At 36.7% G+C, this 24,861-nt stretch overlaps 1 protein-coding gene across 3 annotated transcripts in view; it reads left to right on the top strand.

Annotated features, from left to right (window-relative positions):
• Window positions 1–24,861, top strand: part of SKAP1 (src kinase associated phosphoprotein 1) — a 287,749-nt gene that overhangs the window by 74,826 nt on the left and 188,062 nt on the right. For all 3 annotated transcript variants that reach the window (XM_030296974.1, XM_030296975.1, XM_030296976.1), the window contains exon 4: window positions 1,067–1,183. In XM_030296974.1, coding sequence (XP_030152834.1) covers window positions 1,067–1,183 — 117 coding nt within the window. The remainder of the gene's footprint in view (window positions 1–1,066; window positions 1,184–24,861) is intronic.

The raw sequence follows: 24,861 nt of genomic DNA on the forward strand, positions 1-24,861 counted from the left end.
AATAAACCTTTAAAGTGAGGCAATACAGATTCTATGTAGGTTGTTTGGTTTCACTGCTCCCTCGTTGAAATCCAGGGCCAAAACTCTACAGTGTTTACGGAGATTAGCATTGGTGATTTCCTTTGGAAATTAGTATTTGAGATAATATTAAATTCAGTTGAAAATCCCCTTTTCATGTTTGTGAAATGAACTGAGCAGCTGTTGGTGTCCTTTTATCAGCACACTGTACCTCTGTTTGGGGGATTTTAAGGAAACCATTTGCAATGCAGAGTCTTTTCTTCCGGTTTCTGAATGATAGAACATCTTCCATCTGAACCTTTTAAAGTATCATAATAGCATGGGCCACTTCTACAAAATATAATCCAATGTATGTTGAAAACACCCAAAAGGGATTAGCATTGTTTTAATTGCATAATTCAGTATTGCATATACATTACCTTTCATCAAAGCCATTTTACAGAACAAACATTACCTTCTTAGGGCTTTTAGAATTCCTAAGAGGTTGGTTGCATGGGCTGTAAACTAGAATTATAAAGAGAGAACTTTCTTAAGATTGCAAAACAAGTAGTGATTTAAATTGGAATAGAATCCAGCAAAGTCTAGGTTCTTTCTGTTTTTAAGGCTCTTAGTTTTCAGAGAAGGGAAGAATACTGGCCTTGTTACATTATATTAAGTATAGGTTAACCCTTTGTGTGATTTATTCTATCCTATTTGGAAATATATAGAGAAACAGGCATTCAGAGTAAAGGCTCTAATTAATGGAAGACAAGTAAATACGAATGCATATTTATATAGCTGTGTTCTCATTTTAAGTGTGATGGAGAAGTTTCTTTCTGGTGGCAAGAGGTCTCCCCACTCTCTGATAACCGTTTCTAAGTTCTAGTTAGTTGAATGGAAAATTTCCCAGCCAGGTAAGTTGGTTCTTACTTATTTTTTTCTCATATGTTAATGGATAGTGGCCATTTTATCTTTTGGGGTTTGGGGGTTAATGGCAGAAGAAATCTACGAAGACCTTTATAAAGATGTCCCAAGTGTGACCTGACTTTTGTCCTTTTTTATCCCTCAGGGGGAGACCAAGCTGAAAGTTTCCTTGGACAGGACAGCTCTGATGATAACCATAGTGGAACTCATGGCCCCTCTCTCACATCAGATGCACCTTTTTTGCCCGATTATCAGGATGAGGGTGAGTGTCATCTTCCTGGATCTTGGGTTGACCGCACTTTGTTACTTTTTGTCTTGGTGTCTTTGCCTTTTGTCATTTTGAACCAAGCTGACTTCAGTGAGTTTTCTGTCTTGGTAATCACTAGTTTGCAAAGAACAACTATTTGTTTAGTTGTGGTGCTGATCCTCCTAGGTAAGTCAATACTTCTGAAGCTAATGTAGTTAGGGAAACACTAATTCCATGCTGGAGCAGGAAGACGTCGTTATTGATCTTTTTATAAGAACCATAGCTCAAAAGCTAAGAGGGCATTTTAAGATTGCCCAGTTCACCGTCTTACAGCTTTCTTAGTTTCACAGTGTTGCATGAGAATTGGAGCTTTCATTTGGTGATTATTGGATTATTGATTTGTTGTGGATTATTTGAGACCCTTGAACCGATAATATTATAGTAAGATATGATTTTTATCCATGCTTCTCACCTATCCCTCTCTGACCATGTTGGTGTTATTCAAAGGGAAGTGGAAGCCACAAGAACCACAATGTAAATCTTCATGGAGCATTCATTTTCCTTGAAGATTTGGGAATGAGAGGAGTTAAATAATTCAACTGTTACAAACATTACTTTTATCTTAAATTTTATATTACATTGGTATGTAATAGAGTGGGATGCAAAATATGCATTAATTTTTAAGGTACACGAATATAAAAACGTTGTCTTAGTGGCTGCTAGTTTCTGGCTCAGGCTCAGATATCCCAAGGGTGGGGGTTCACTGTGCCTCTTCTGGCATCTGGCCACTTGAACAGACGGTTTGATCATCACTGATGCACACGGTTATCTTACCAAGGCCTCTCTTGTGCCTTTTCAGTGGGGGCAAAAAGGTAGAGATGCTACTAAACTGAATATTAAATTGGAATCATATTATTCACCTAGGGATTGGGAGTAAAGCTGGTAAACTATTCCTTATTTCTCTTCATTAGCCTGTAATCTTTTAATTTATTTTTCTGTCAGATTTCCCTATGACTTTGGCATTTGCCGAGAGTTCACAATCCCTAATTCCTTTCTCTCTTTAACATAACCATTAATTCTTTTTTTTTTTCTGAAGCTTTTGTTTAAATTCCAGTTAGCTAATATGCGGTGTGATATTAGTTCACTTATCCATTAAATATCATTTCATTTAGCCCATTCGACAGTTCATATTTTCTCCACGTCAGAACTATGAATTCCATTGTGCAGAAACATTTTATTTTGCTTGAGATTTGTATACTAACGCGGTTAGTAATACCCAAGTTTTAGAAATTGGGGCTTACAATTTAGGATCTGTATATTGACTCAAGTATTACACTTAAAAACATTGTTTGGATTGAAAGCTTAATAGTTGCACTGGTGGTTTATTATAATTTTAGAAAATTAACAGTGCAAAACATTAAAAAAACCAACCTTCCGTTTGTTTTTGATTAACCTAATGCTTGACAGAATTAGAACAGTAGCACCTCATTAATCCATAGGTCACTTATTTGGTACTTCCAACTTTCCCAAACACAGCTGAGAACACAATAAGTTAGCCAGAAAGACCTCTAAGTGGGAATAGATGTTCCCGAGTGCTGTGTTAACACTTACATATCATATTCTTGGGAAGACCCCGGAGGCCCTCACTGGGATTCCTCTTCTTACAAATGTCCTTTTTTTTTTTTAAGTTTATTCATTTATTATTTCAGAGAGAGTGAGAGAGAGAGAGCATGTGCGCACGCACCTCCACAAGAAGGGGAGGGGCAGAGAGAGAGGGAGACACAGAATCCGAAGCAGGCTCCAGGCTCTGAGCTGTCAGCACGGAGCCCAATGCAGGGCTCGAACCCAGGAACCGTGAGATTACGGCCTGAGCCAAAGTCAGACACTTAACCGACTGAACCACCCAGGCGCCCCTCCTCTCCTTACAAATTTATAACCATTACCATGTTTTGATTTCTCAACCCACAGTAGGATGAAACATCAAGTTAGAAGAAGGGGCACTTTAGAGGCATCAATTAAATAATATGGAGGTGAGAAACAAGAAAACAACTAAAAACTTATACAGAAAACAAAATCTGTAAAGAAATAAAATTTATATAGGAACTTAAAAACACTGGGGCCATATCATACTGTAGAAATAAGTGGCCCAAACTAAGAGCTCAGTGCCTTAATAAAGTAAAACTTTTTTAGCTAGCATTTATTGAGCACTTACTGTGTGCCTTGCATCTGTGTTCTAAGTACTTTGCATATATCACCATTTAATCCTATGAAGAGCCCTAAGAGGTAGATATTAGGATTAGCCTCATTTCACAGAGAAGGAAACGGAGACCCAGGGAAGTTAACTTATCTAAGATCACACAGCTAGTAAGCAATAGTGCCAGGATTTATACCTATGCAGTCTAGTTCTAGAACCTCTGCTTTTAACCACTCTACTATCTTTACCACTCTCCTTATCTATGTTGGAGATAAAGATAAAGATGATGGATTAATGTCTCAGACATTTTGGGGGCACCTGGGTGGCTCAGTCAGTTAAGCATCTGACCTCAGCTCAGGTCATGATCTCACGGTCTGTGAGTTCAAGCCCCGCATTGGGCCCTGTGCTGGCATCTCAGAGCCTGGAGCCTGCTTCAGATTCTGTGTCTCCCTCTCTCTCTCTCTATCCCTACCCTGCTCGTGCTCTGTCTCTCTCTGTCTCAAAAACAAATAAACATTAAAAAAAATGTTTCAGACATTTTGGTTAAGACTATACAGATACGGAAAGTTTGCGTAAAAGTAGTTTCATTAAAAATAGTTGAAATTAAAAAAAAAAAATAGTGTTAAAAGAGGTAAACCTAGTATCTGGAAAATTCCAAGGTGGAAACTTTGCTCCATAATAGTTCCCCATAAGAGAGGAGCTAACTATATTAGTAATATTAAATTCTTACTTCATTGATTTTAATTTATAGTTTTGTGCCTAAAAGTTAAGAGAATTCTCAAAAAAAAAAAGTTAAGAGAATTCTCAAAGGGACACAGTCAATGCCAGAGGTAGGAATAGATTGTTTATGTGTTAGAAATTTGATTGTAGGATGTTGAAATAATGTTTATTTTAAAATATTTTTTTAATTTCACTTTTTTAAAGTTTTTATTTAAATTCCAGTTAGATAACATGCAGTGTAATATTAATTTCAGGGGCACAATGTAGTGATTCAACACTCCCACGCAACGCCCAGTGCACATCACAAGTACACTCCTTAATCCCCTTCATCTGTATCACTCACCCCCGCCCCCCCCACCCCCCCGTAACCGTCAGTTTGTTCTCTTTAGGTAAGAGTCTATTTCATGGTTTGCCTCCCTCTCTCTTTTCTTTTTTTTTTTCCTTGCCATTTGCAATGACGTAGATGAAGCTAGAGAGTATTACACTAAGCAAAACAAGTCAGTCAGAGGAAAACAAATACCATATGATTTCACTCATATGTGGAACCTAAGAAACAAAGGAGCAAAGGGGAAAAAAAGAGAGGGAGATAATGTTTTAATATGAGTTTCTGCAAAGCACTGAAACCAGCACAGTACCTGAGTGCCTGATGCATAGTGGGCACGATAAATGTTTGTTTCCTTCCCCTAAAAAGTAAAGATACATACATTTCCTGTGACATTAAGGAGGTTTTAAAGATGTTAAAATTTTCAGTAAATGCTATATCCTAGACATAACTAGATTTTACCATTATTGAGAACAGTAACATTTGATATGCTACTTATTCATTATTTTAAATACTTATTTAGAGATTACAAGGTACTACCAAGGCACTGTGCTAAGCAGTAAGTGAAATATGCAGTAAAAAAATCAGACATAGTCCCTGTCCTATGGAGTTTACCATCTCATTGGGAAAACACACTGTTATGAGCAGACAAATGAACAAATATAAAAATGTCTTCATTTGCTGGGGAAATAGCTAAGGTGATCCTTTAGGAAGAAAAGATATTCTTTGACTTTTTTTTGTTGTGTCCGTTGTTTTAGACTTTTGGAACTTTATATCTTTGTTAGAAAATGAAAAGTCACTGTTAAAATATTTCAGCTTTGTTGAATTCCACCTCCAGCCAGAGCAGTATCCTAAATGTACAATTATAAAAGGACACACGGTCTGACCCATCCACCCATAACGTCAGTGTGAGAAGCAATAACCATGGTGCGTGTCATGTTTGGATCATGCTTTTGTGAAGGCTACAAAGAGCTCTAGAAGCATATAGAAACCTGGCCAGGTGCACAGCTCAAAGAAAGAAAGAAAGAAAGAAAGAAAGAAAGAAAAGAAAAGAAAAGAAAAAAGAAAACCAAGGTTACAGGCTAAACCATGCATAAAAATGAGAGCATGTTGCTACCTAATCACAATTTCTTCTCCTTTTCCTTTGCAAATGCCCTCAATCTGAGAACAGCAGGCTATACCCTGTGGAGAGACACCCACAAATAAGAGCATAGTCACAGCATGGGAATGAAAACTTACTAACAAGTAATAACATTTAGATTTCTAAACCTAAGGAGGCGTAGTTTCTACCATATTGAAGTTTACTATGAAACACTGGATATAATTAATGTACAAAAGCCAGCCAGCTATGAAGCTCAAGATCTAATTGCTTTCATTGTCCAAAATATACGATGGATTTTAATGTGTCCATAAAATTATTTCATTAGTATACATTTTTAAAAGATAAGTGTACGTATATATATTTTTTGCAGATCAGTTGGGGAAGGTACTCTATAAACAGGGTATAGTGACTCCTTCTGGAAGAAAAAGAAAAAATAAAATTATTTTCTGGGAGAAGAAACCCAGAGTCTGTAACGGTATATTATTTATTATGTATTATATATTATCACATTCTAATTAAAGAAAAAGGAATGAATGGATATTGGACAAATAAATCTGGGAAGAAGTAAGAAAGAATGTTTTTAGAGTTTAGTTTTACATCAGGCTGTCAAAAGTTAGAGAAAGTTCTTATTCTCCAGTGAAATGAAAAATAGAATCAGAATTGTTAAATAGCTATAACCGTTTTTGGAGAAGAGTAATAATGAATATGTGAAAACCTGTTTTTGAACAATTTGTTATATGCTACTTGATTTCAAAGAAATTGCAGACCCATTTAGCAGAGGCCATTTTCAACTCCAGGCCCCTTTTGAAAGGTACATTAGAAAATATATAGAACATTTTGAAAATGAAGAGAATCCGTCTTTCACAGCTTTATGTTTAGCGCTTTCCTTGTTTTTACATTTCTGTTTTCATTTTAGTTCTGAAATAGAAGTCTGTTTTTGGATTTTTTTTTTCAACGTTTATTTATTTTTGGGACAGAGAGAGACAGAGCATGAACGGGGGAGGGGCAGAGAGAGAGGGAGACACAGAATCGGAAACAGGCTCCAGGCTCCGAGCCATCAGCCCAGAGCCCGACGCGGGGCTCGAACTCACGGACCGCGAGATCGTGACCTGGCTGAAGTCGGACGCTTAACCGACTGCGCCACCCAGGCGCCCCTGTTTTTGGATTTGATATTATGAACAACAGTAGACTAGCTTTTGTTGATCCTTGTGTGTTTCATTTCTATAGTAATAGGAAGAGAATAGTATTTTAATATCTTCCCTAATGGCAGGAAGAATGTATTTTCAATAAAACTATATTAGTATTGTGAAATAAAAATGGACTTAATTTATTGATTAGACTTTTTTGGCTGGAGTTCATGTTTGTCTTAAATTTCATTGTACCAAAGTTAGAATCATGCCGTCTGGGAGTCGGAAAGTATGATAGTAGCAGGAACCATTTATTGAGCACTGTGCTACCCTAAGTGCTTGTTGTGGATCATCTCGTTTAATTCTCAAACCAGCCTAAAGAAGATCCTGTTATCCCCATTTTACAGGTAAAAAAAGAAAAATTGAGGTTTAGAGAAATTAACTACTTGGCCAAGAATGGAGTACCCAATCCACCGGTAGAGGGTGGAGGTAGGGTTCCAATAGAGTGCTGCATTGTGAAGAGTTTTGGTTAGCTGCATAGTTTTCCTCTGAAACATCCATTCTTATGGGCTTTACATATCATTCTCCTTATTGCTTTTATTCCAGCAAATATAGTGTTCATTTACAAAATAAATGTTTTCAAAGCTAAAACCTATCCTCTAAATACCACTTCAACTGCATCCTTTGATATGTGCTACTTTCATTATAATTGACAATTCCTTTCTAAGTGTTTTGTAATTCCTTTGATAATATCCTTTTAAACCTACGTGTTATTTAGAAGCGTGTGTGTGTGTGTGTGTGTGCGTGTGTGTGTGTGTTTTCCCAGTTTTTATTTTGGTTTGTTTTTAGTTTACAGGGATTTTTAAACCTGCTTTTCCATTTTGAAAAAAAAGTCTAAGAACATATATTATAGTCTTATAGTCTAAGTCTAATATAGTCTTATAGTCTTATAGTCTAATATAAGAACATATATTATGTTCTTATAGTCTAAGAACATATTATTTAGATTCTTGGGACTTTGTTGAGATTTCTTTTGTGGCCTGGTAATGATCAATTTATGCTTATATGCTGTGTGGCTCCCCCAGTATTTATTTAACACACTCACTATTTTTATACTTATAAATAGTATTCTTCAAATCTTTTATATCCTGGCTTTTCTTTTATCTGCTGAAAGTTTGGCATTAAAATCTCCAATTATAGTTGTAGATTTATCCATTTTTCTGTGTTTTGCTTTACATTTTCAAGGTCATGTTATTAGATACTTATAAAGACCTGTAATTTGTTTTAAAAGGTTTCCTCTTATTGAACTGAAATCCTATCTCTAGAATTTCCATTTATTAAGCTAGTCTACTCATAGCACCCCTGATAGACTTTCCGCTCAAGGAGTAAAAAAAAAAATGTTTGTTCACAAGCCACTTTGAGACCCCTGTTGCTCTGAGTCATGTATGAGGCCTGATTTTGGCATTAAATCATGTTGTATCACAGAATAAATAACCTGCACATCTTATAGTGTTTACTGAGGTATGTGAATTAACGACGCAGTGGTTAGCAGTAAGTGACCTTACTGATCAGGTAAATCTTAGGCCAAATCCTGCTGATGACTTTGGAAGAAAATGTGCATATTTTAGGGCTGCTCTACTTGGAATGTTAGAAACCTCTATTGCAGGCTCGGTCATTGGTACCCTAGTAGGTGGAGAGAGTTAATGGCCTAAATACAAGTTATTTGCTTCCTTCTCACTGATAGGGTCAAGCCCACTATTTTTGTCTGTGTGTGTGTGTGTGTGTGTGTGTGTGTGTGTTTAGTTACATAAACTATATGAAGATATTTAGAATTTTTAGTTCCTTTTTATTCTATGATGTGAAAATAATGCATATGACTCAAAATAGTCGCTCTCCATATTCAAATATGTAAATAAATATATGTGCATATATACATGCATTCAAACGGTATTTATCTCATTTTCTTTTTATTCTTCAGACAGTTGCTTTCATCTTTGCTGCTCACAGGTATATTTTTCTTTAGTAAAGGCACATGACTCCTGTCAACCCTGATGGAGTTTATGTGTGTGTGTGTTTATGGTACGCACTGTGGAAGAACGCAAAGCTTCCTTCCTTCCACATCTGTGTTTTTGGAGCCAAAGAACAAATCCTACTGTAAAACACATACTTTCATAAGCATGGTATTTGTGAACAAGTTTCTGTTGGCTTCAGGTGAGTCCGTCAGATCAGATCATTGGGAGAAATTAAGGACTCAATGTTGAGTTAACTGTGATAAGGGTAAGTAAGCTGTCACTCAGGATCACAGTGGCCTCCTTCATGAAGATAAATGTCTTATTAGATCGAAGACATCATGTCGTTTATATAGTCTGGTATAAATCACAGATGAAGATGACAAACTGGGTTTCAAAGTTGACAGTAATTTATATAACTTAAACAAATGATTACCAAGGATTATACATGTTTTGTGAAGAATAAAAAAACAATAACAATTATCTGTCTATGAACAACCCATTTTTCATTCTTCAGCCTGGCATGTTGGGCTGTTAGCGCATGTTTAAAGTCTAACCTTCTGTCCAGTACCCAGTAAAGTATTCTTTCGTGTGTTGATGGCTGGATATCTTCCGTAATGCTTTTTTTCACTATAATGTACTCTATAGAGTTAACGCAAAGTTTTATATAGAATAATGGCATTTTACAGCTGGAAGAGGCTTGGTAATCACCTAATCTAATCTCTGTTTTACCAAAGAGGAAACTAAATTCTAAAGAGGCTAAATTCCTACATCTCATGTCTAGCAAGATAGAACCAGGATGGAAACCAAGACCACCGCCTGGGAGTGGCCTTCCCAGACCCACACTACACACCTTCCCTCACCTGCATGATCTCAACAAGCTTTTCAGAGCAGTCCCCAACAGCTTTTCAGGAGACTTGATCATGGCTCTTAGGCTATTTCTTGCAAGTTCTTCAGACACACAGGTGTCTCTCTGGCCTTTGTATGTTCTTATTCTCTTCCCAGAATGTTTTGGGGGTATTACATTTTATAAAGAATCCCAAAGAGTTCCATAAATGCTAGCAGTTATAACGATGAGAAGCATACTATCAGCCTCTGAATTGATTTGACATAGAACTAATTAGTTGTCTTTTTTTGGCCTTTTTGTCCATGTTATAGATTTTAATATACTGCCAATGAAGAGTTGGCTATTGAATACCTATACTGAATGTCCTTTTATTCAGTCATGAGTTTAGAGTCTGTGTGGACGATACAAAGAGGAATAAGATATGATCCCTTTCCTAAGTGAGCAAATAATCTAGTTGAAGAGAAAAGATTAGACTCCCCCAAACAAAGTATACAGTACATAATCAAGTGCTGATTATCAGGGACAGAATTTGCAGGGGGAAAAAAAAACAATTGGTTAGACTTGCAAGCTTGGAAGAAAGTCAAGATAATATTTGGCCTGCGCTGTGGCCAAAGTGTTTTTAGAAGTCGATTCCAGGCTGGGAGTGTGCACAGAAGTCCATTCTCTGAAAGGTCAAACCTTTATTGAGCTTCCACTATAATTAGGGGCGAAATAACAGTGGCCATTTTTAAGTGCAAACAGTTTATTTTTAAGTGAGTGACGTGGCAAATGAGATTAAGCCTTCTCATACTGCCTTGAGTATTCTTTGTCTCTCCAACTTGGAGTTCTCCAAATTCTAAAAAGAGTCAGCAACTCTAATGGTATTGTGAAAGTTCCAGTATATGGTTATTGAAGATGTGTGTGCGTGGTCATTACAGTGGTGGTAGCATGATACGCCATGTTTTGGTTGCTAATGTAACATATTTATCGAATTGATATATAAATCAATCAGAAGTGGGGAGGGCTTATGTATCTTTGTGTGCTGTTTATTAGAAAATCTTATATACCATGCTTAATTACCTTGCTCTTAGAATCTGTAAATGCATTATAATTAAACATAGCATCTGCCTTATAGATGAACACTGAATCACCTGAGAGTTAGCTAACTGACCTAGGACAATCATGTCTAAAGCTCAGGAATTCTATACTCTCAGGTGTGATATAAATACATGTACTTAGTTTATGTAAATATACAGTTATATTTATACTCTTTCTATTCATATATATTTTTTCAACTCTTCATGCTTTGGTGATCTTTGTTTTTCAGCTGTCCGTAAATTCTTTGGCCTGTCATAGAACTCTGAATTTTCAAGTAAAAGTAAATGTTAGTAATGCTGTTTAAAACAACGTGAAAGCACCTGTTAATCTAGAACATTATGTTCTACTAGGAAAAGATTGTTGAATTCACAGATCATTTTACACTTAGGCTCTAGATTGCCTTTCTGACTTTGAGTGACAGCCTTTTTTTCTGCTGGGCCCTACGTAGCTTAAGCCCAGATACACTAGTCTAATAGCAAAGAAAGATTATACAGAGTAGTTTCTCTGGCTTGTAAAATTGGGATTTATAGGGGAATTGTTCCTTAATGGAAAGTTTTCACTTATAGAAGCCTTTATCCAATTTATAGATCCATTTCTATAAAACTTTAGGGTATAACTTATATGGCACAGTATATTTTAAAGGAGTGCTCTGACAGATAAACATTGTTGCTGTGGTTAATTTTATAATTAAGTTATTTTATAGTAACACTCAGATTTTTTTTTTTAATCAACAGCACATAGGGTTAACTGGGATCGTGAGCTCTTCTCTCTACCAATGATCATTATCATCATTGAAAGACATTTATGAATGCCCAAGAACACAGTTGGGCCTAGAGATTGTCACAGCTTAGGGGAAAAAAAAATCACTTGAGTTATCTAATCTAGCCCTTCTAATGAATTCACATCATTCTTACTAATATCTCATTTAATTAATTATCAAATATAGCGATTATGCTTTGTATCCTTCCCTTGCAGGACATCTTGCCCGCCCAACTATTATTACTAATTTATTCTTCATGTCTAACCTAAACTTTTCCTTCCTTAGTTTCAGGCCATTGCTCTTTTCTATACCATCTTCTGAGACTGAATAATTCCCCTAATTCATTTATATTGTTACCTTTAGAAGGTATTTAAAGACTGTGAACGTTTATCCCCAGAGTCTTCACTTTTCCAAACTACATAAATTTCAGTTCTCTTAATCCTTGCCTCACTCTGCCCCTGCCATACTCTCTAGTCTTTGAGTATTTTATCACACTCCTTGATATTTTCCATTCCAAGGGGATCACCTAACCAAGAGAGCTGCCTTTTGGGGGAGGAAGTGCTAAAGCGTAAAATCTCATATAAACCACTAGAAGATGCCTAAGTGCTTATTTGATGTTGTTGTTGGTGATCATCTGGTGGGCACGCCAGTGTAGTGCTTGCTTTGGCATATGTTGGGATATATGTGTATTTTAATGCCTTAATGTATTATGGCCTGTTGTAATTGAATGTCTATAAAGTAGCAGTTAAGAGGGTTTTACAGACCTTAGAAGAGATCAGAATTCTCTAGCCCCCTCTTGTGGTAAAAGAAAATACTACATTTGGGCTTTCCTAGATTATTTTGTTTTAGCTGCTGAGGAAGGCTGAAATGCTTAAGTTCTCAACATATGAGCATAGATAATGAATCAAAAAAATTAAAAATTATACACACATGTATATCCCTATATATGTACCCAAGTACACATACACTAAGATCTGAGAAATTCCTGTTCTTTTATTTTATTAATGCCCTAAAACCTAAAAGATATTACTTTCTTACAACTGTCATTTCAGTATATTCTTATTATGTAAGTTAGGATGAGGACAAATAAAATAAAACTATCATCTTGAAGGTTTTATATTCCTAAATAGATAAATAAAGGAGGTTTGGATATGAGTTTTAAACCAAATTTATAGGTATTTTTTTTCTTTGCCATTCTAAATGCATGTGGTTAGCATTTCTGACAGAGTTAAACAGATATCCTAAATCCTCTATAACATATTAATTTGACCAGTTTTTAAATTTATGACCGTAGCATTCCTTCTATGGTAGATGCATTTTAGATATTCATAAAGGCCTAGTAAGTAGCATATAGCTGAAGGGAAGACTGAACTGGCATGCAAATAAGGTCATGTATCTTGCCGATGGAAAGAAATTTCTACAGGTAACACAAAATTGCGTTTATTATTCTAGGACACCACTAAAGGTAACACCTATGTCTTGGAATAGTTGGTATATAGACAAGAACCAATGAGGGATTGTTATTAACATGCCTTACATAATAATCCAGGAAGGAGAGAGATTCAAATTAAACACTGCCCCTAAGTAGTTTTGTTTTGTTTTGTTTTGTTTTTTAGAGATACTCAAAAAACTTGAGTAATGGTTTAGGTTGATTGCCTTCATGCTCAGGTCACGTGCTAATGAAAATATGGGGTCCTATCTGGAAATTCCAGGAACTCTAGAAATAAATATGGGACCATGCTTTTTAATATTAGATTTTTTTCCAAAAGGGAGATATTGAATATTGCACCAGTTAAGGCATTGCAAGAGAGGAATGGCATAGACATAGCAGAACAAAATGAAAAGGGTTTGGTCACAGGTGAAACAAGTAAGAATATTGTAATGATTTAAATATTAAATAGAAAACTGATAGTTTTGACTGATTCTCTTTTTTCTTCCCTACTTGAAGAGATGATAGTTTTTTTCTTTTAAATAGGGAAATTAATTCAATTTGTGTGCTTCCCCCTTAAGATGTATGAATAAAATTTTAATCTCAGCTATTTATTAATCTCTGGTATTGACATTCCTCTGAGCTTCTGAAGACAAAATTTAACAAACCTAAACCTCTTAATAACAAAGTATGGATCTTAATAGGAATAGTATAATTTTTATATATTTTTTTAACAAACAATAATTTGACAACATTTTTGAGATTTCTCTGTAATCAGTTTAGGTGATCTTTAAACCTGATTTTCTGATCTGTGTCAGCTTTCTCAAGCAACTGCTGTATCCAATTTTTTTTTTTCACGTAAAGCTGCACTTTTCATGAGACAGATTAAGTTGTGGATTTTCATAAAAATGGAAAGTGGAGAAACGGAAAACGGCCCTTACTTATCCCTGCGCTATTTACCACCACGTATATTTCGATTGGTTTGTTCACCAAAAAATTGTGACTGCTCTTGGACATACATTCTTTGACTATCGATTTTAAGTCATATATATGTATTTTCACAAAGCTCTCTGGCATGTATGTTCCTACCTAGAGATCTGTCTTTCCTTGACTCTTGGAAGAAGATTTATTTTAGAATAGTTATTTATTAACCCAAATTTACTAGTCAGTTTGAGAGTTTGAATTCTTTATTTTAGCATTAAAACGGGGAAAGTATAATGATCAGTTTCTTGGAAATTACAGTTAATAATAATATAGTATAATAGAGAAATTTTTGCAGAAGTTTGACTTTTCTAGCTACAAAGAGGTGTCAGAGGGAGTATCATAGTCATTGTTGGTATAGAAGAGAGTTTCCTAGAAATTACATCTGAGTTCTTATTAAGTGTCTTATTATAAAGAATAGTTATTTTCTTTATCATATCATTGAAGCTGAAAAGAAAGCAAGTTACTTGTTTCTTCCTTGCTTTCTCACTCTCTATGTGTAAATACCTTCAGCTGTAAAGCAAGCATCTTTCTGAATTTTCTTAAGGAACACCAAGGCAGTTCAAGCAGCTTTTCATATGGAATCTTTTGCATGTTTGTTTCTCCAAAAATAATACATTTATTTAAATTTGATAGTGTTGCTTTTTAAGTGTTTCCCCCTTAATTTGCAATTCATTAAAATTCCCTTTCATTTAGGATGAGAGACATTAAGAAGGAGCCAAACAGGGAAGACTTTTTTACTACATTTTTAACTTGATCAAATCCTGCTTTTCAAAAAAGCAGCTTCTCGGTGCTTTTGTGTCTGTCCGATGAATGACTTATCAAATTGTACTGTAATTTAGCTCTAAATATGTTAACTTTGAAAAAAAAGATATGTTTCATTTAGCGTTAAGAGACAATACATATAGCTTGTCTTACCAGTGCAGAAAACGTTTTCCAGCTATAAAAGAGGTCCCAGCTTTATCTAATTGGGAGAGAAAAGTACATGCATGAGTAATGACTTTGCATATCTGGTGCAAAGAAATTTAGAACGAATGTTGGAAAAGTTGGTATTAATTCTAGTTCAGTGAGAAAGGTTAGGTTACTCCACTAAATTATGTCTGGCAAAAATAAATGGGGACTAGCTTGTGAAGGCACATAACATTTATAAACTTTTAAGATGTTTAGCTTTTATATCTGATGGTCTTCCTTCAGCATTTTTGTTGTTTCTTATACTCTTTTTGTTTACCTGTTTGCTGTAGGAAGTTAGTTAAGGGGGGATTGCTGGAAAGATACAAGCGGCGAGATGGTAAATTCTAAGAGTTGGGTGAGTATTGAGGCACATTTTACAGTTCACTTATGATGATTAGAGTGTGGTATACTGTATATTACAGTTATGACCGCTACGGTATAAATCACTATACACAACATTGCAGAGACCCAGGTCTAGCACTGCAGAAGCCAGACTGAGGTACAAAAGTTTCACAACTTGCAAGTTTTCTTTTCCTATATAAAATGGGCAGGAATTGAGTTCTGTCTGATTTAGTTACAATGTCCTTTAAACTCTTACCCGACTTATCACTCACAGTAATTTTAACATATTCTGTTTTTCAGTCCAAATGATATAAGAGCATGCTGGGTATGATTTTCAATATATGGCAAAGGTGTAAAATTAGGAAAAGATTTTTATGAAATCTTTTGCACACTGCTAAATGAATTATTGGAATTCCAATAAAGAATTTAAAAAAAAAACCCTAAAAAGCAGTATGGGTTTTATTTTTCCCTCAGTCCTTTCAGGTCTCATAAATGTCTCCATGAAAGCTGTATCTGCAGGGTTAGGAAAGAATATATCCTATAATATTTACCTGATCAGGGAGATTTTTTAAAACATGGCATCTCAGTGTGAGATATTGACTGAGGTGGGCTGGCAGGTTTACTGGTCTGGCAGAAATAGCAGGTTTGCAGTAAATCCCTGTGGTGAAAAATCCCTGAGAAGTTTTTGATTAAGAAACTTTTACTATCCTTTAAAAATGAAATATGCTGGTCATTTTTAAATGATAAAAGGCAGATATTTTATGTTGTTGTCTGAGTCAGTTTCTGAAATATATTTTAATGAGTTTGTTACATGAAAGTTTCTGGATTTCTAAGATGCTAACTTAAATTATCGGTCCTTGATCCAGCATATCCAGAGAACATATGAAAAGAAATGATAAAAATAAGCCTACTCAGCAAAAGTAAGAACAAAATTTTGTATCTGAAGGCTAGGAAGCCTACATTCAGAGAAGAGTTAATAGTGTCATTCTTTTATAAATTGCATCAGTATTTTAAAGCTAGAGTAATATTATAAACTCTGCTGAATGATAAAATTAAAGAAAAATCTTTTAAAAAAACGAATGTAATTTTAAAAATTGTAGTTTTTAAAAAAACAAACTAAAATTATAAAGTGGTTTTTGCTAATGTATTACAGGTTCCATTTCTCTTTAGAGTCAGTAAAAGCAATGATTAAGTTAAAATATAACGTGAAGAAACTGTCAAGTGGCAAACAATTTTATTGGGCAGATGAACTGAGAAATAACATTTTGTGTAGCAGTTCATAATTAGAGTAAAGTTTATATTTTATTGAGAATTAAATTTTGAAGTCGGTGCCTACTCCTTCAAAACCCACGTGCCCAGTGAATATATTCTCCCTTTCCTTAAATGTTTTACTAACTAGTCCTTGAATGTTGCCTAGAAGCTAGTGTTCAGCCCAACTAGACTTTTAAGAAGTCTTATATGATTGAGTATTTTAAAACTTTTTAGTTTAATGAGGTAAGAGCAGAGGTTACAAAGAGATCTATGTCTCAGATTGATTCCTGGTTGCTGTTGAGGAAGAGGTATGTGTCTATATACCCTCCCAAATTAAACTTAAATTTTAAGAAATCCTCAACACCACAGTCACAAAAACTGCTCCGTAACTTGCTGGGACCCTATGTTCTACTCCACAATTTCGGGAGAAGCAGCTAAAACAATCGGCATCGTTCTTCACCTAGATAATGCTTTCTCTGCAGCTAATAGCTCCTTGTTCATCAAGGAAACGAATGTGCAGAGAGGTGACATGCTCGTCACCCACTGCTCTTTGTTCTAGGGGCTCTCAGACTGATTATATCAGCCCCAGCACTGACAAATATCCCCCCAAACTTTAACACTATGTTAAATTGAGTTATGAGGTTTTAAGGTTACACTCCTCTGGCTGAAGGTTGATTGTCTCTGAGAGATAAAGGAATCCTGCTCAATGATAACAGAATCCTTTATCTCTTGCCATGGGATAATCCCAGTTATTGAACTCAGAGCTCTCATTATTTGGTTACTTGGTCAGTTGGTCACTCTCTCTCTCTCTCTCTCTCTCTCTCTCTCTCTCTCTCCCTCTCCTGTGGAACGACTGGGTACTAACTTGGTTATTCACTATTCTCCACCTCCTCCCCCGGGGATATTTTAGAAAGACCCACAAGTTGCAGATGAAGGAACAAGACAACTCAAGCAAATAGAACACCTCCTTGAAATATACTCTCACTTAGGGTGTACCAACTGCTAGAAGCAAGAGAGATTTGATTTTCGTTTGCCCTTCTCCTGGCAGCATGAATGTGTAAGAGGGTCTCAGAATGCAAAATGTTTCCCTTCTCCTTCCCCCAGCCCTCCAATTCCTCATGCATGCATCTAATCTCTGTTAAGACAGAAAAAAAAAAAAAAAAAGTTGTGATATTTGGATTGTGCTCTGAAGGCATATATTTCAGACTTGCCGTCCAGGCACAATTTTTAGCTGCAGCCTCTCTTGGTGACAGTGATGGTGACAGTTCTTTATGCCAATCTTTGCAGTGCCAATCCAGCATGCCACTCTGTAAATGCCTTTAGAATAGTAAAAACTACTGAGTGACAGTAAGTTAAAATCCATCTGATGAGTTGTGAATGCTCGGTTTTTTCACCCTATCATACAAACTGAAGATAACTGTTATGAGTGGAATTGATAATACCACAGAGGAAAAGTTTAGTTTAGCTGTATCCCAGGAATACTAAAGAAAGCCCTATGTGGGGAGAAGTGTTGGAACAATGCCTAACACCTAACACATTCTACAAAAGGTTTATTAGCCTGACCTTCATTAGCAACAGCAACAATCACTTAGCATCTAACTATGCTGAATACATGGCACTCTCCAAGGTGAATTAATAGTACCTGCCTTGTATAATAAATTTATTGAACCCATACCATATGCCAGACATAGTGTTTTACATACATTACCTGTAATCATCATTACTACTGTAATACAGCATAAATATTATTATTCCCATATTATAGATGAAGAAACTGAGCCTCAGAGAGAGATTAATTTGCCCAGGACCCTCAGCTAATAAAATGGATCTAAACGAGTCTCTATGCATCCAAAGCCCATAATCTTTCCAATATGCCACATTGCCTCATAGAAAAAAGAAAACAACTTTTGTTGTTTTTCCTTTAGATACTTGTGTATACTGCTAAACAGAAAAGGTAGAAGCTCTGGAGTTACCTGAACAAGGAGTAGAGTATTAATAATGGCTACCATTGAGTGAGCACCTACTCTGTGGCAGGTATTGTGCTAGGTGCTTCCACAATTTCACATAATCACCCTTTTCCGTCCAATATGCAAAAGCTAGAGGGCATTTAATTTCAGAGCTCATATCTCTTCCGCTACACCACATTGTCTAACGAGATTGTAGAGGGAGAGGAAAGGTGCCCCTGCACAATGCTTTCCAAAAGAACTTTCTGCGGTGATGAAAATGTTCTGTAATATTTACACACCACCAAATGTAGCTACTGAGCACTCGACAACATGGCCAGCAAGCGTGAGAAACCGTATTTTTCAAATTAATTTAAATTTAAATATACCTGTAAATAGTCACGTGTAGCTAGTAGCTACCATATTGAAGAGCACGGCTCTGGACAAATGGCTTCTTCTTAATTAGATAATCAAGACAACCTGGAAATAGTATTTCTGAAACTCCCTGAGACATGGGTTGGATGGGAGTTGGGTGGGCAAGGGAGAGAAGAAAGGAAGGCTCCAGCACAAGCTGCAGCTGAGAAGGTCAGAGGTGGCAGGTACATGACTAGGCAGAAGGGCTCTCAGGTGAATTTATGTGAGAAGCCCGGAGAAAACAGGATGTGGAGTGGAAGAAGAAAAGCGACCTGGCAAAGTGCTTTAAAGAAGAGAGTATTAGAATCCATAGTTAACGGATTTGCACAGATTGAAAGGTAAATGAAGTCAGCATTTCCCCCTCCCCCCCCGACCCAGTATTCACCTGCTATAAATCATTACTCATCATTTTGATGAGTGGCTTTGGAATGGGTTGCTTAAACGGTACCGTGATGTTTGTGCATGGTGGAAGCTTGCAAGGCTCTCATCCTACGGAACTCGCAGAGCTCCTGAGTCCTAGGGCCGTAAGTTTCTGGGGTGCAGCTGGGAGGCTGTCATTTATTCCTTCACAAGTATTCATTAAGTCATATCATCTTTTTGTTTTGTGCTAGTGCCTCATCTAACCCTTCTCAAGAAATTAATTCTCCAAGGCATTAAAATGTTTTTTCATTATGAAAGTGTTTAAGCCCCCGCTAATGAGTAATGTCACTAATTTGTACATGTTTATAGTACTTGAGACTTTAAAACTCTTGTGTGATTGCATCACCCCATTTAACCCTCAGTTGTCTCATGAGGTGAGTGGCATCCCTGTCTGATCGAGGGGAAGGAAACTGAGCCTGAGATTTGTCTGGGATCACCTCACATGTGGCAGAGCTGGAAGCCAGACAGAAGCCAGGCAACAGCAGGGTCTGGGTTCTCTGACCATATTCTTGCCAAGGTAGTTTCTTGGTCTTCAGCTCCCTCCACAGTGAGCTGTAATGTGTGGGTCTCCTTTTTTCAAATTAAGAAACTGAGGAACAGGTAGTCAATAGTATTGTAGTAGCATTAGGTGGTGACAGATGGTAGATAGCTACACTTGGGGTAAGCACAACATAACCTAAAAAAAGAAAGATAAGGAACCGAGGCACAGAACAGTGCCAGACACGAGCCATCAAGGCTTTGAGCCCAACTGGCAATTTGCAGGAAAAACACGACAGAAGAACATGGGGAACTGTGAGCCTGCAACTAGCAAAATTCGGACAGTGGGAACCTCCAAACAATTGAACATCCCAGGTTCTTCAGTGGATAAATTATAAGGAAAAGTAAGGGATGAAGGGCAAAAAGATTTACGAGACATAACATTTTTTTTTTTACATGGGCAAGATTTTTAAAAAGGAAAAGAAAAACTTAAGGTGCAGATATATCTGAACAGAGGATTTATTTCCTGGTCTGCCACTTAGTATTGTGAGCTTTATGCCTTTCTGTAAGTTGAAAGAGTGTTCCATTAGCTTCATATTTAGCAATCACTTTGGAAAATACATATTTAAACATTTTTAAAAAGAAATAAGCGGGAGTTACTCTTTTGTATGTTGATCCTAATGGTCCTTTCTGAATGGCCATAAACTCTTTGCCCAACCAGTTTTCTTATCACACACCTTGTGGTCATCACTTAAAATGGTTCTTTGGAAAGAAAGCATTTTGGATCGAGGAGCTTTGTAATAAGTTACTAGTGTTCGGTAAACCTTGATAATGCTCGAGTTTATGGCCATCAGAACAAGGAATAATCTAGGAAAAACAGTAAGGAGAAATTATTAGATATGTTATTAATGTCCTGCTCTGAATTCTGATCTACAATCAATATAAGAATGAAAACAAACATAAAAATAAAAGATTTCAAACATGAAAGGAATGCTCTTATACTGCATTGCAACATCCAGGTGTTTGAATTTGCTCTAGGTAAACCATTTAACACAAAATCAGTCCTTCACTCACAGGGGTGCTGCGTTTGCAGGGAAAAAAAATATTCCAATGAGAGACAACCTTGCAGATGTCATTTCCAATCAATTCCAAAGCTCCAGAAGATTGAAGAGGCTGGGCCATTCGACCTGTAGAATTTCCTACAGGCTATGATAGTTTCTTTTGTTTTTTATCATCTCTATTTCCCTAGCTTTGAAACAAATGAACTTATTGAGGTTTCAAGAATATAATATGGACAGGAAGATTTTGACAGCATCCTAATCAGTGGGGGTCATGCTAAAATAAACAATGCCTTTCCCTTCATTATCAGGATAGTTCTAGCAAGATGTAAGTTCTAGCAAGATGTTCATATTTGGGGTTGTTTATAATAAAAGTGGAGTTATTGATGTTTTACACCCTTGGAAGGATTATGAAGTGTTATAAAATTAGTTTAACATAACTATTTTTAAGTTTCCCCATATTCTGCTTGGCTGGAACTTGTAGATCTTCGTTGTTTGCACGCAGAGATAGGGTGTGTGTGTGTGTGTGTGTGTGTGTGTGTGTGTGTGTGTTTGGCAGTGCTAAGTGTGTTTGTGTTTATTAATGAGCATTTTCCCCTTTAAAGTGAAAGCAATTTATAGTATTAAGACATTTTTTGCTTATAAATATGTGGTAGAGATTTTGAAATAGAAGGTCAAAGTTTGGAAACGCAAGCCTTGTTTTCCCTTCCATAAAGATTACTAATGAACACTTCCCACTAGATTATACTTTAAAAATCCGGACACTTCCTGTGTTTAACACCTACAGATTCTTACATAACTAATTATGTCAAGAATTGAAATCTGAGGGGCGCCTGGGTGGCTCAGTCGGTTAAGCGTCCGACTTCGGCTCAGGTCGTGATCTTGCGGTTTGTGAGTTCGAGCCCCGCGTCCGGCTCTGTGCTGACAGCTCAGAGCCTGGAGCCTGCTTCCGATTCTGGGTCTCCCTCTCTCTCTGCCCCTCCCCTGTTCACGCTCTGTCTCTCAATAATAAATAAACGTTAAAAGCATTTAAAAAAAAAGAATTGAAATCTGAAATGAAACTTGTGGCATTTTCTGTAAGAAAGCATGGGAAGTTGTGACAGTAATCTGTATATTCACCCAGCAAACATTTCTTGGTGCCTAGTGTGTGTCAGACACAGCCAGGCACGGAGACTATAGCAGTGAATAAGATGTGACACTTACCTCCAAGAAGTACACAGTCTAGTTGGAAAGACAATATTTGAATGAGTAATTTAACTTCTTAGAAGTAAACACTAAAAATGAGGAGTATTAATTGTGTTAGAGAGCATTGTGAAGGGAACAACTATACCTGGAAAGGAAATGAGATCAGGGAAGGCCTCTCGGAGGAGGTGATATTTGAGTTACATCGTAAAAGATCTATAGGAATTTATCAGGCTGACAAGGTTTGGGCAGCAATAAGTGAAAATATTCAGGGTTGGGCAAAATTGTAGGAAGCGGCCACACACTGCAGCGTGACTATAGTACTGACTATAGTCTTTCTGGAGGGACATATCAGGGGGACTATAACAAAAACTTTAATTGTAAGTGCCCTTTGACTTGACAGTTTAACTTTAAATGTGCTTTCAAAAAATAAACAGTATGTATAAGGATGTTCATTGAACACTTGTTTATGAAAGCACAAAATTGGAAACAGGCTAAATGTCTAACTACCAGCATATAATGGAATATATGTAAGCATTAGAAGTGATGTTTGTAGAAGAACATTTAATGAGTGGAAAGATGCTTATACTCTGTTAAGTGAAAACACAAGGTTATAAGAGCCCCACTTTTTAAAATAGATATATATATGGAGGTGCCTGGGTGGCTCAGTTGCTTAAGCATCCGATTCTGGATTTTGGCTTAGGTCATGATCTCGTAGCTTGTGGGATCGATCCACACTGTTAGCACAGAGCCTGCTTGGGATCTTCTTTCTCCCTCTCTTGTTGCCCCTCCCCTGCTCGTGCTCTTTCTCTCTCTCTCAAAATAAATAAATAACAAATTAAAAAAATAAAATAAAATAGATACATATGTGTACAAAAAACCCCCATAATGTTCTTCACCATAATTTTTGACATGCTTTTATTTCTAAATTTTATATAGAATATTATTTTTATAATGAACAATAAACAATAAAAATTATTTTTCAAAAATCTTGAAAACATACAGAGCCGTAGGCCCAGAAGTTTCACTTCTAGGAATTTATTCTAAGGAAATAAGCCAATATAGCTCCTAGAACATCAAGTAATTGGAAACAAGCTAAATGTCTAATTACATGGGTTTGGTTTAATAAATTATGGTACACCATATGATGGACTGCAGTGCAGCCATTAGAAGTCATGTTGTCAGTAGATGAGTCATTACTGTCATAGGAAGATGTTCATGATATATTAAAGGGAAAAAGCAGGATACGAAACAGTATGGAAAGGACATTTACCAAAATGTTAACAGTGGGTTTTTCTGGGTTATGGTATTATATGTTGTTGGTTTTTTTTTTCCTTTTGTGCATTTCTATATTTCCTAAGTTTGCTGCTTTGAGCATGTTAGTTTTTTAAATGAAAGGTCATTGGGGTTTTTTTTGTTTTGTTTTGTTTTAATGAGCGTGCTTGTTAGTTGTGACATTAAATAAGTATCGATGAACAGCAGGGGATGCAAGAGAGTCCACAGTGACACGAGCGCATCAAAGGAGCGAACGGTAGTCACAGCACGTGTTTGTAAAGAGCTCGATGTCATAGAGAACATGCCAACCAGACCTGAGAAGACTTCTCCATCCTGTCGCTGGAGCAGTGTTAGAGTAACAGACAGCCCAACACTCACGGTCCCATTTGGAATCTTCCTTGGCTCAGCACCATCTCTCCCATCCTTCTGTTTCGCCCAGGCCTTCATATGTGTCTCCCTCTTCATCATCACCTCTTTTGAAGGCGGTGATGATGCCTAATCCAACTTTGTGTTTTGGGTTTTTTTTTCTTCTTCAGCCTCCAGCATCTGGCATGGCGCTTTTCACATAGAAAAGCTCAGTATGTACTTGTTAAACAAATTTTAAAACAAACACATTGAAAAATAGAAGTCACAAGGCTTTTTATCATATCGCCTCCAATTTTGTGCCCTGTTTGCTCAGAGAAGCCCATTAGACTAATGTCTTCAAGCATCACTTTCTCATGATCTAAGTGAGAAACTTTTCTTTAGTTTTAATTGTTGAATGTCCATAATCCATTAAGTATAATTTAGATTCTGTGAGTAAAATTTCTTGTATGTTTTCCTAGTACTAAAAAGCATTAGCTAACACTTAGCTGCACTGGAGCTCATCTGCCATCTCTCTGCCTGTGATTGATGCAGGCTTGTGAGGCTTTTCTGCAATTTGTCCGCATTAACGTGCTTTTTTTTTTTCCTCTGGCTTTGTTTTACTGTTGCCTGAAAATGTAGCAATTTGACTATCTTCCTTCTTCTAAGTTGTTGCCGGCCCTACTAATTGTGTATCAGCATCCATTTCATTTCATTTATTACTTACAGAACCCTGATTTTGTCCAAGTGGCCATGTGCCCAGCTGAAAACCCTTGTCTTCCTAGACAAACCTGCAGGAAGGTGGCCACCAGACACAGTTCTGGCCATCAAGTTGTAAGGTAAAGTCACCAGAGGAAGCGTCCGTTCCAAAATAAGAAAGTCCTTTGCCCTTTTATCCCTTCACCTTCCTCTTACCTGGAATACAGACTTGTTGCCTAGAGCCATAGCAGCCATTGGCTCAGAGATACTGTGATTTGCCCTAGACATAGCCATTAAGTAGCAAAACTAGAAGAACATAGATCTACAGAGCACTCTTTCTGTTATTCTTCCAGTGTAATTATCAGTAAACTTCCCTTTATTATAGAGCCTGTGCAAGATCTATGCCAAGAAATAAAGGAGAGAGCATCCCTGCCCTCAAGTGGATTACAAATGAACTTTTGTGCAAATGTAATGAAGATAGAATATGGTAATTATGTAATGTGTTAAAAGAACAAAGGAGTGCGAGATCCATCTTGAGTGGGAAATTCTACAGAAACTTTGAGAAGGCCGTGGGCCTTCTGAAGTACGGTCAGCAGTTTAAAATAAAGGAAAGGCAATTCCAGGCAGATAATGAAACATGAGCGAGGATATGAAAGGAGGCTTTTGGGGGTAGCATGTAGTAGTGGGAGGTGGCTGCGGCATATGCTGCACAGGTAAAGACAGAGGGAGACAAACCTGGAAAATACTTCGGGTATGGATTGTGAAGACTAT

The sequence above is a fragment of the Lynx canadensis genome, chromosome E1 (assembly GCF_007474595.2).
Source record: "Lynx canadensis isolate LIC74 chromosome E1, mLynCan4.pri.v2, whole genome shotgun sequence".
NCBI lineage: Eukaryota > Metazoa > Chordata > Mammalia > Carnivora > Felidae > Lynx > Lynx canadensis.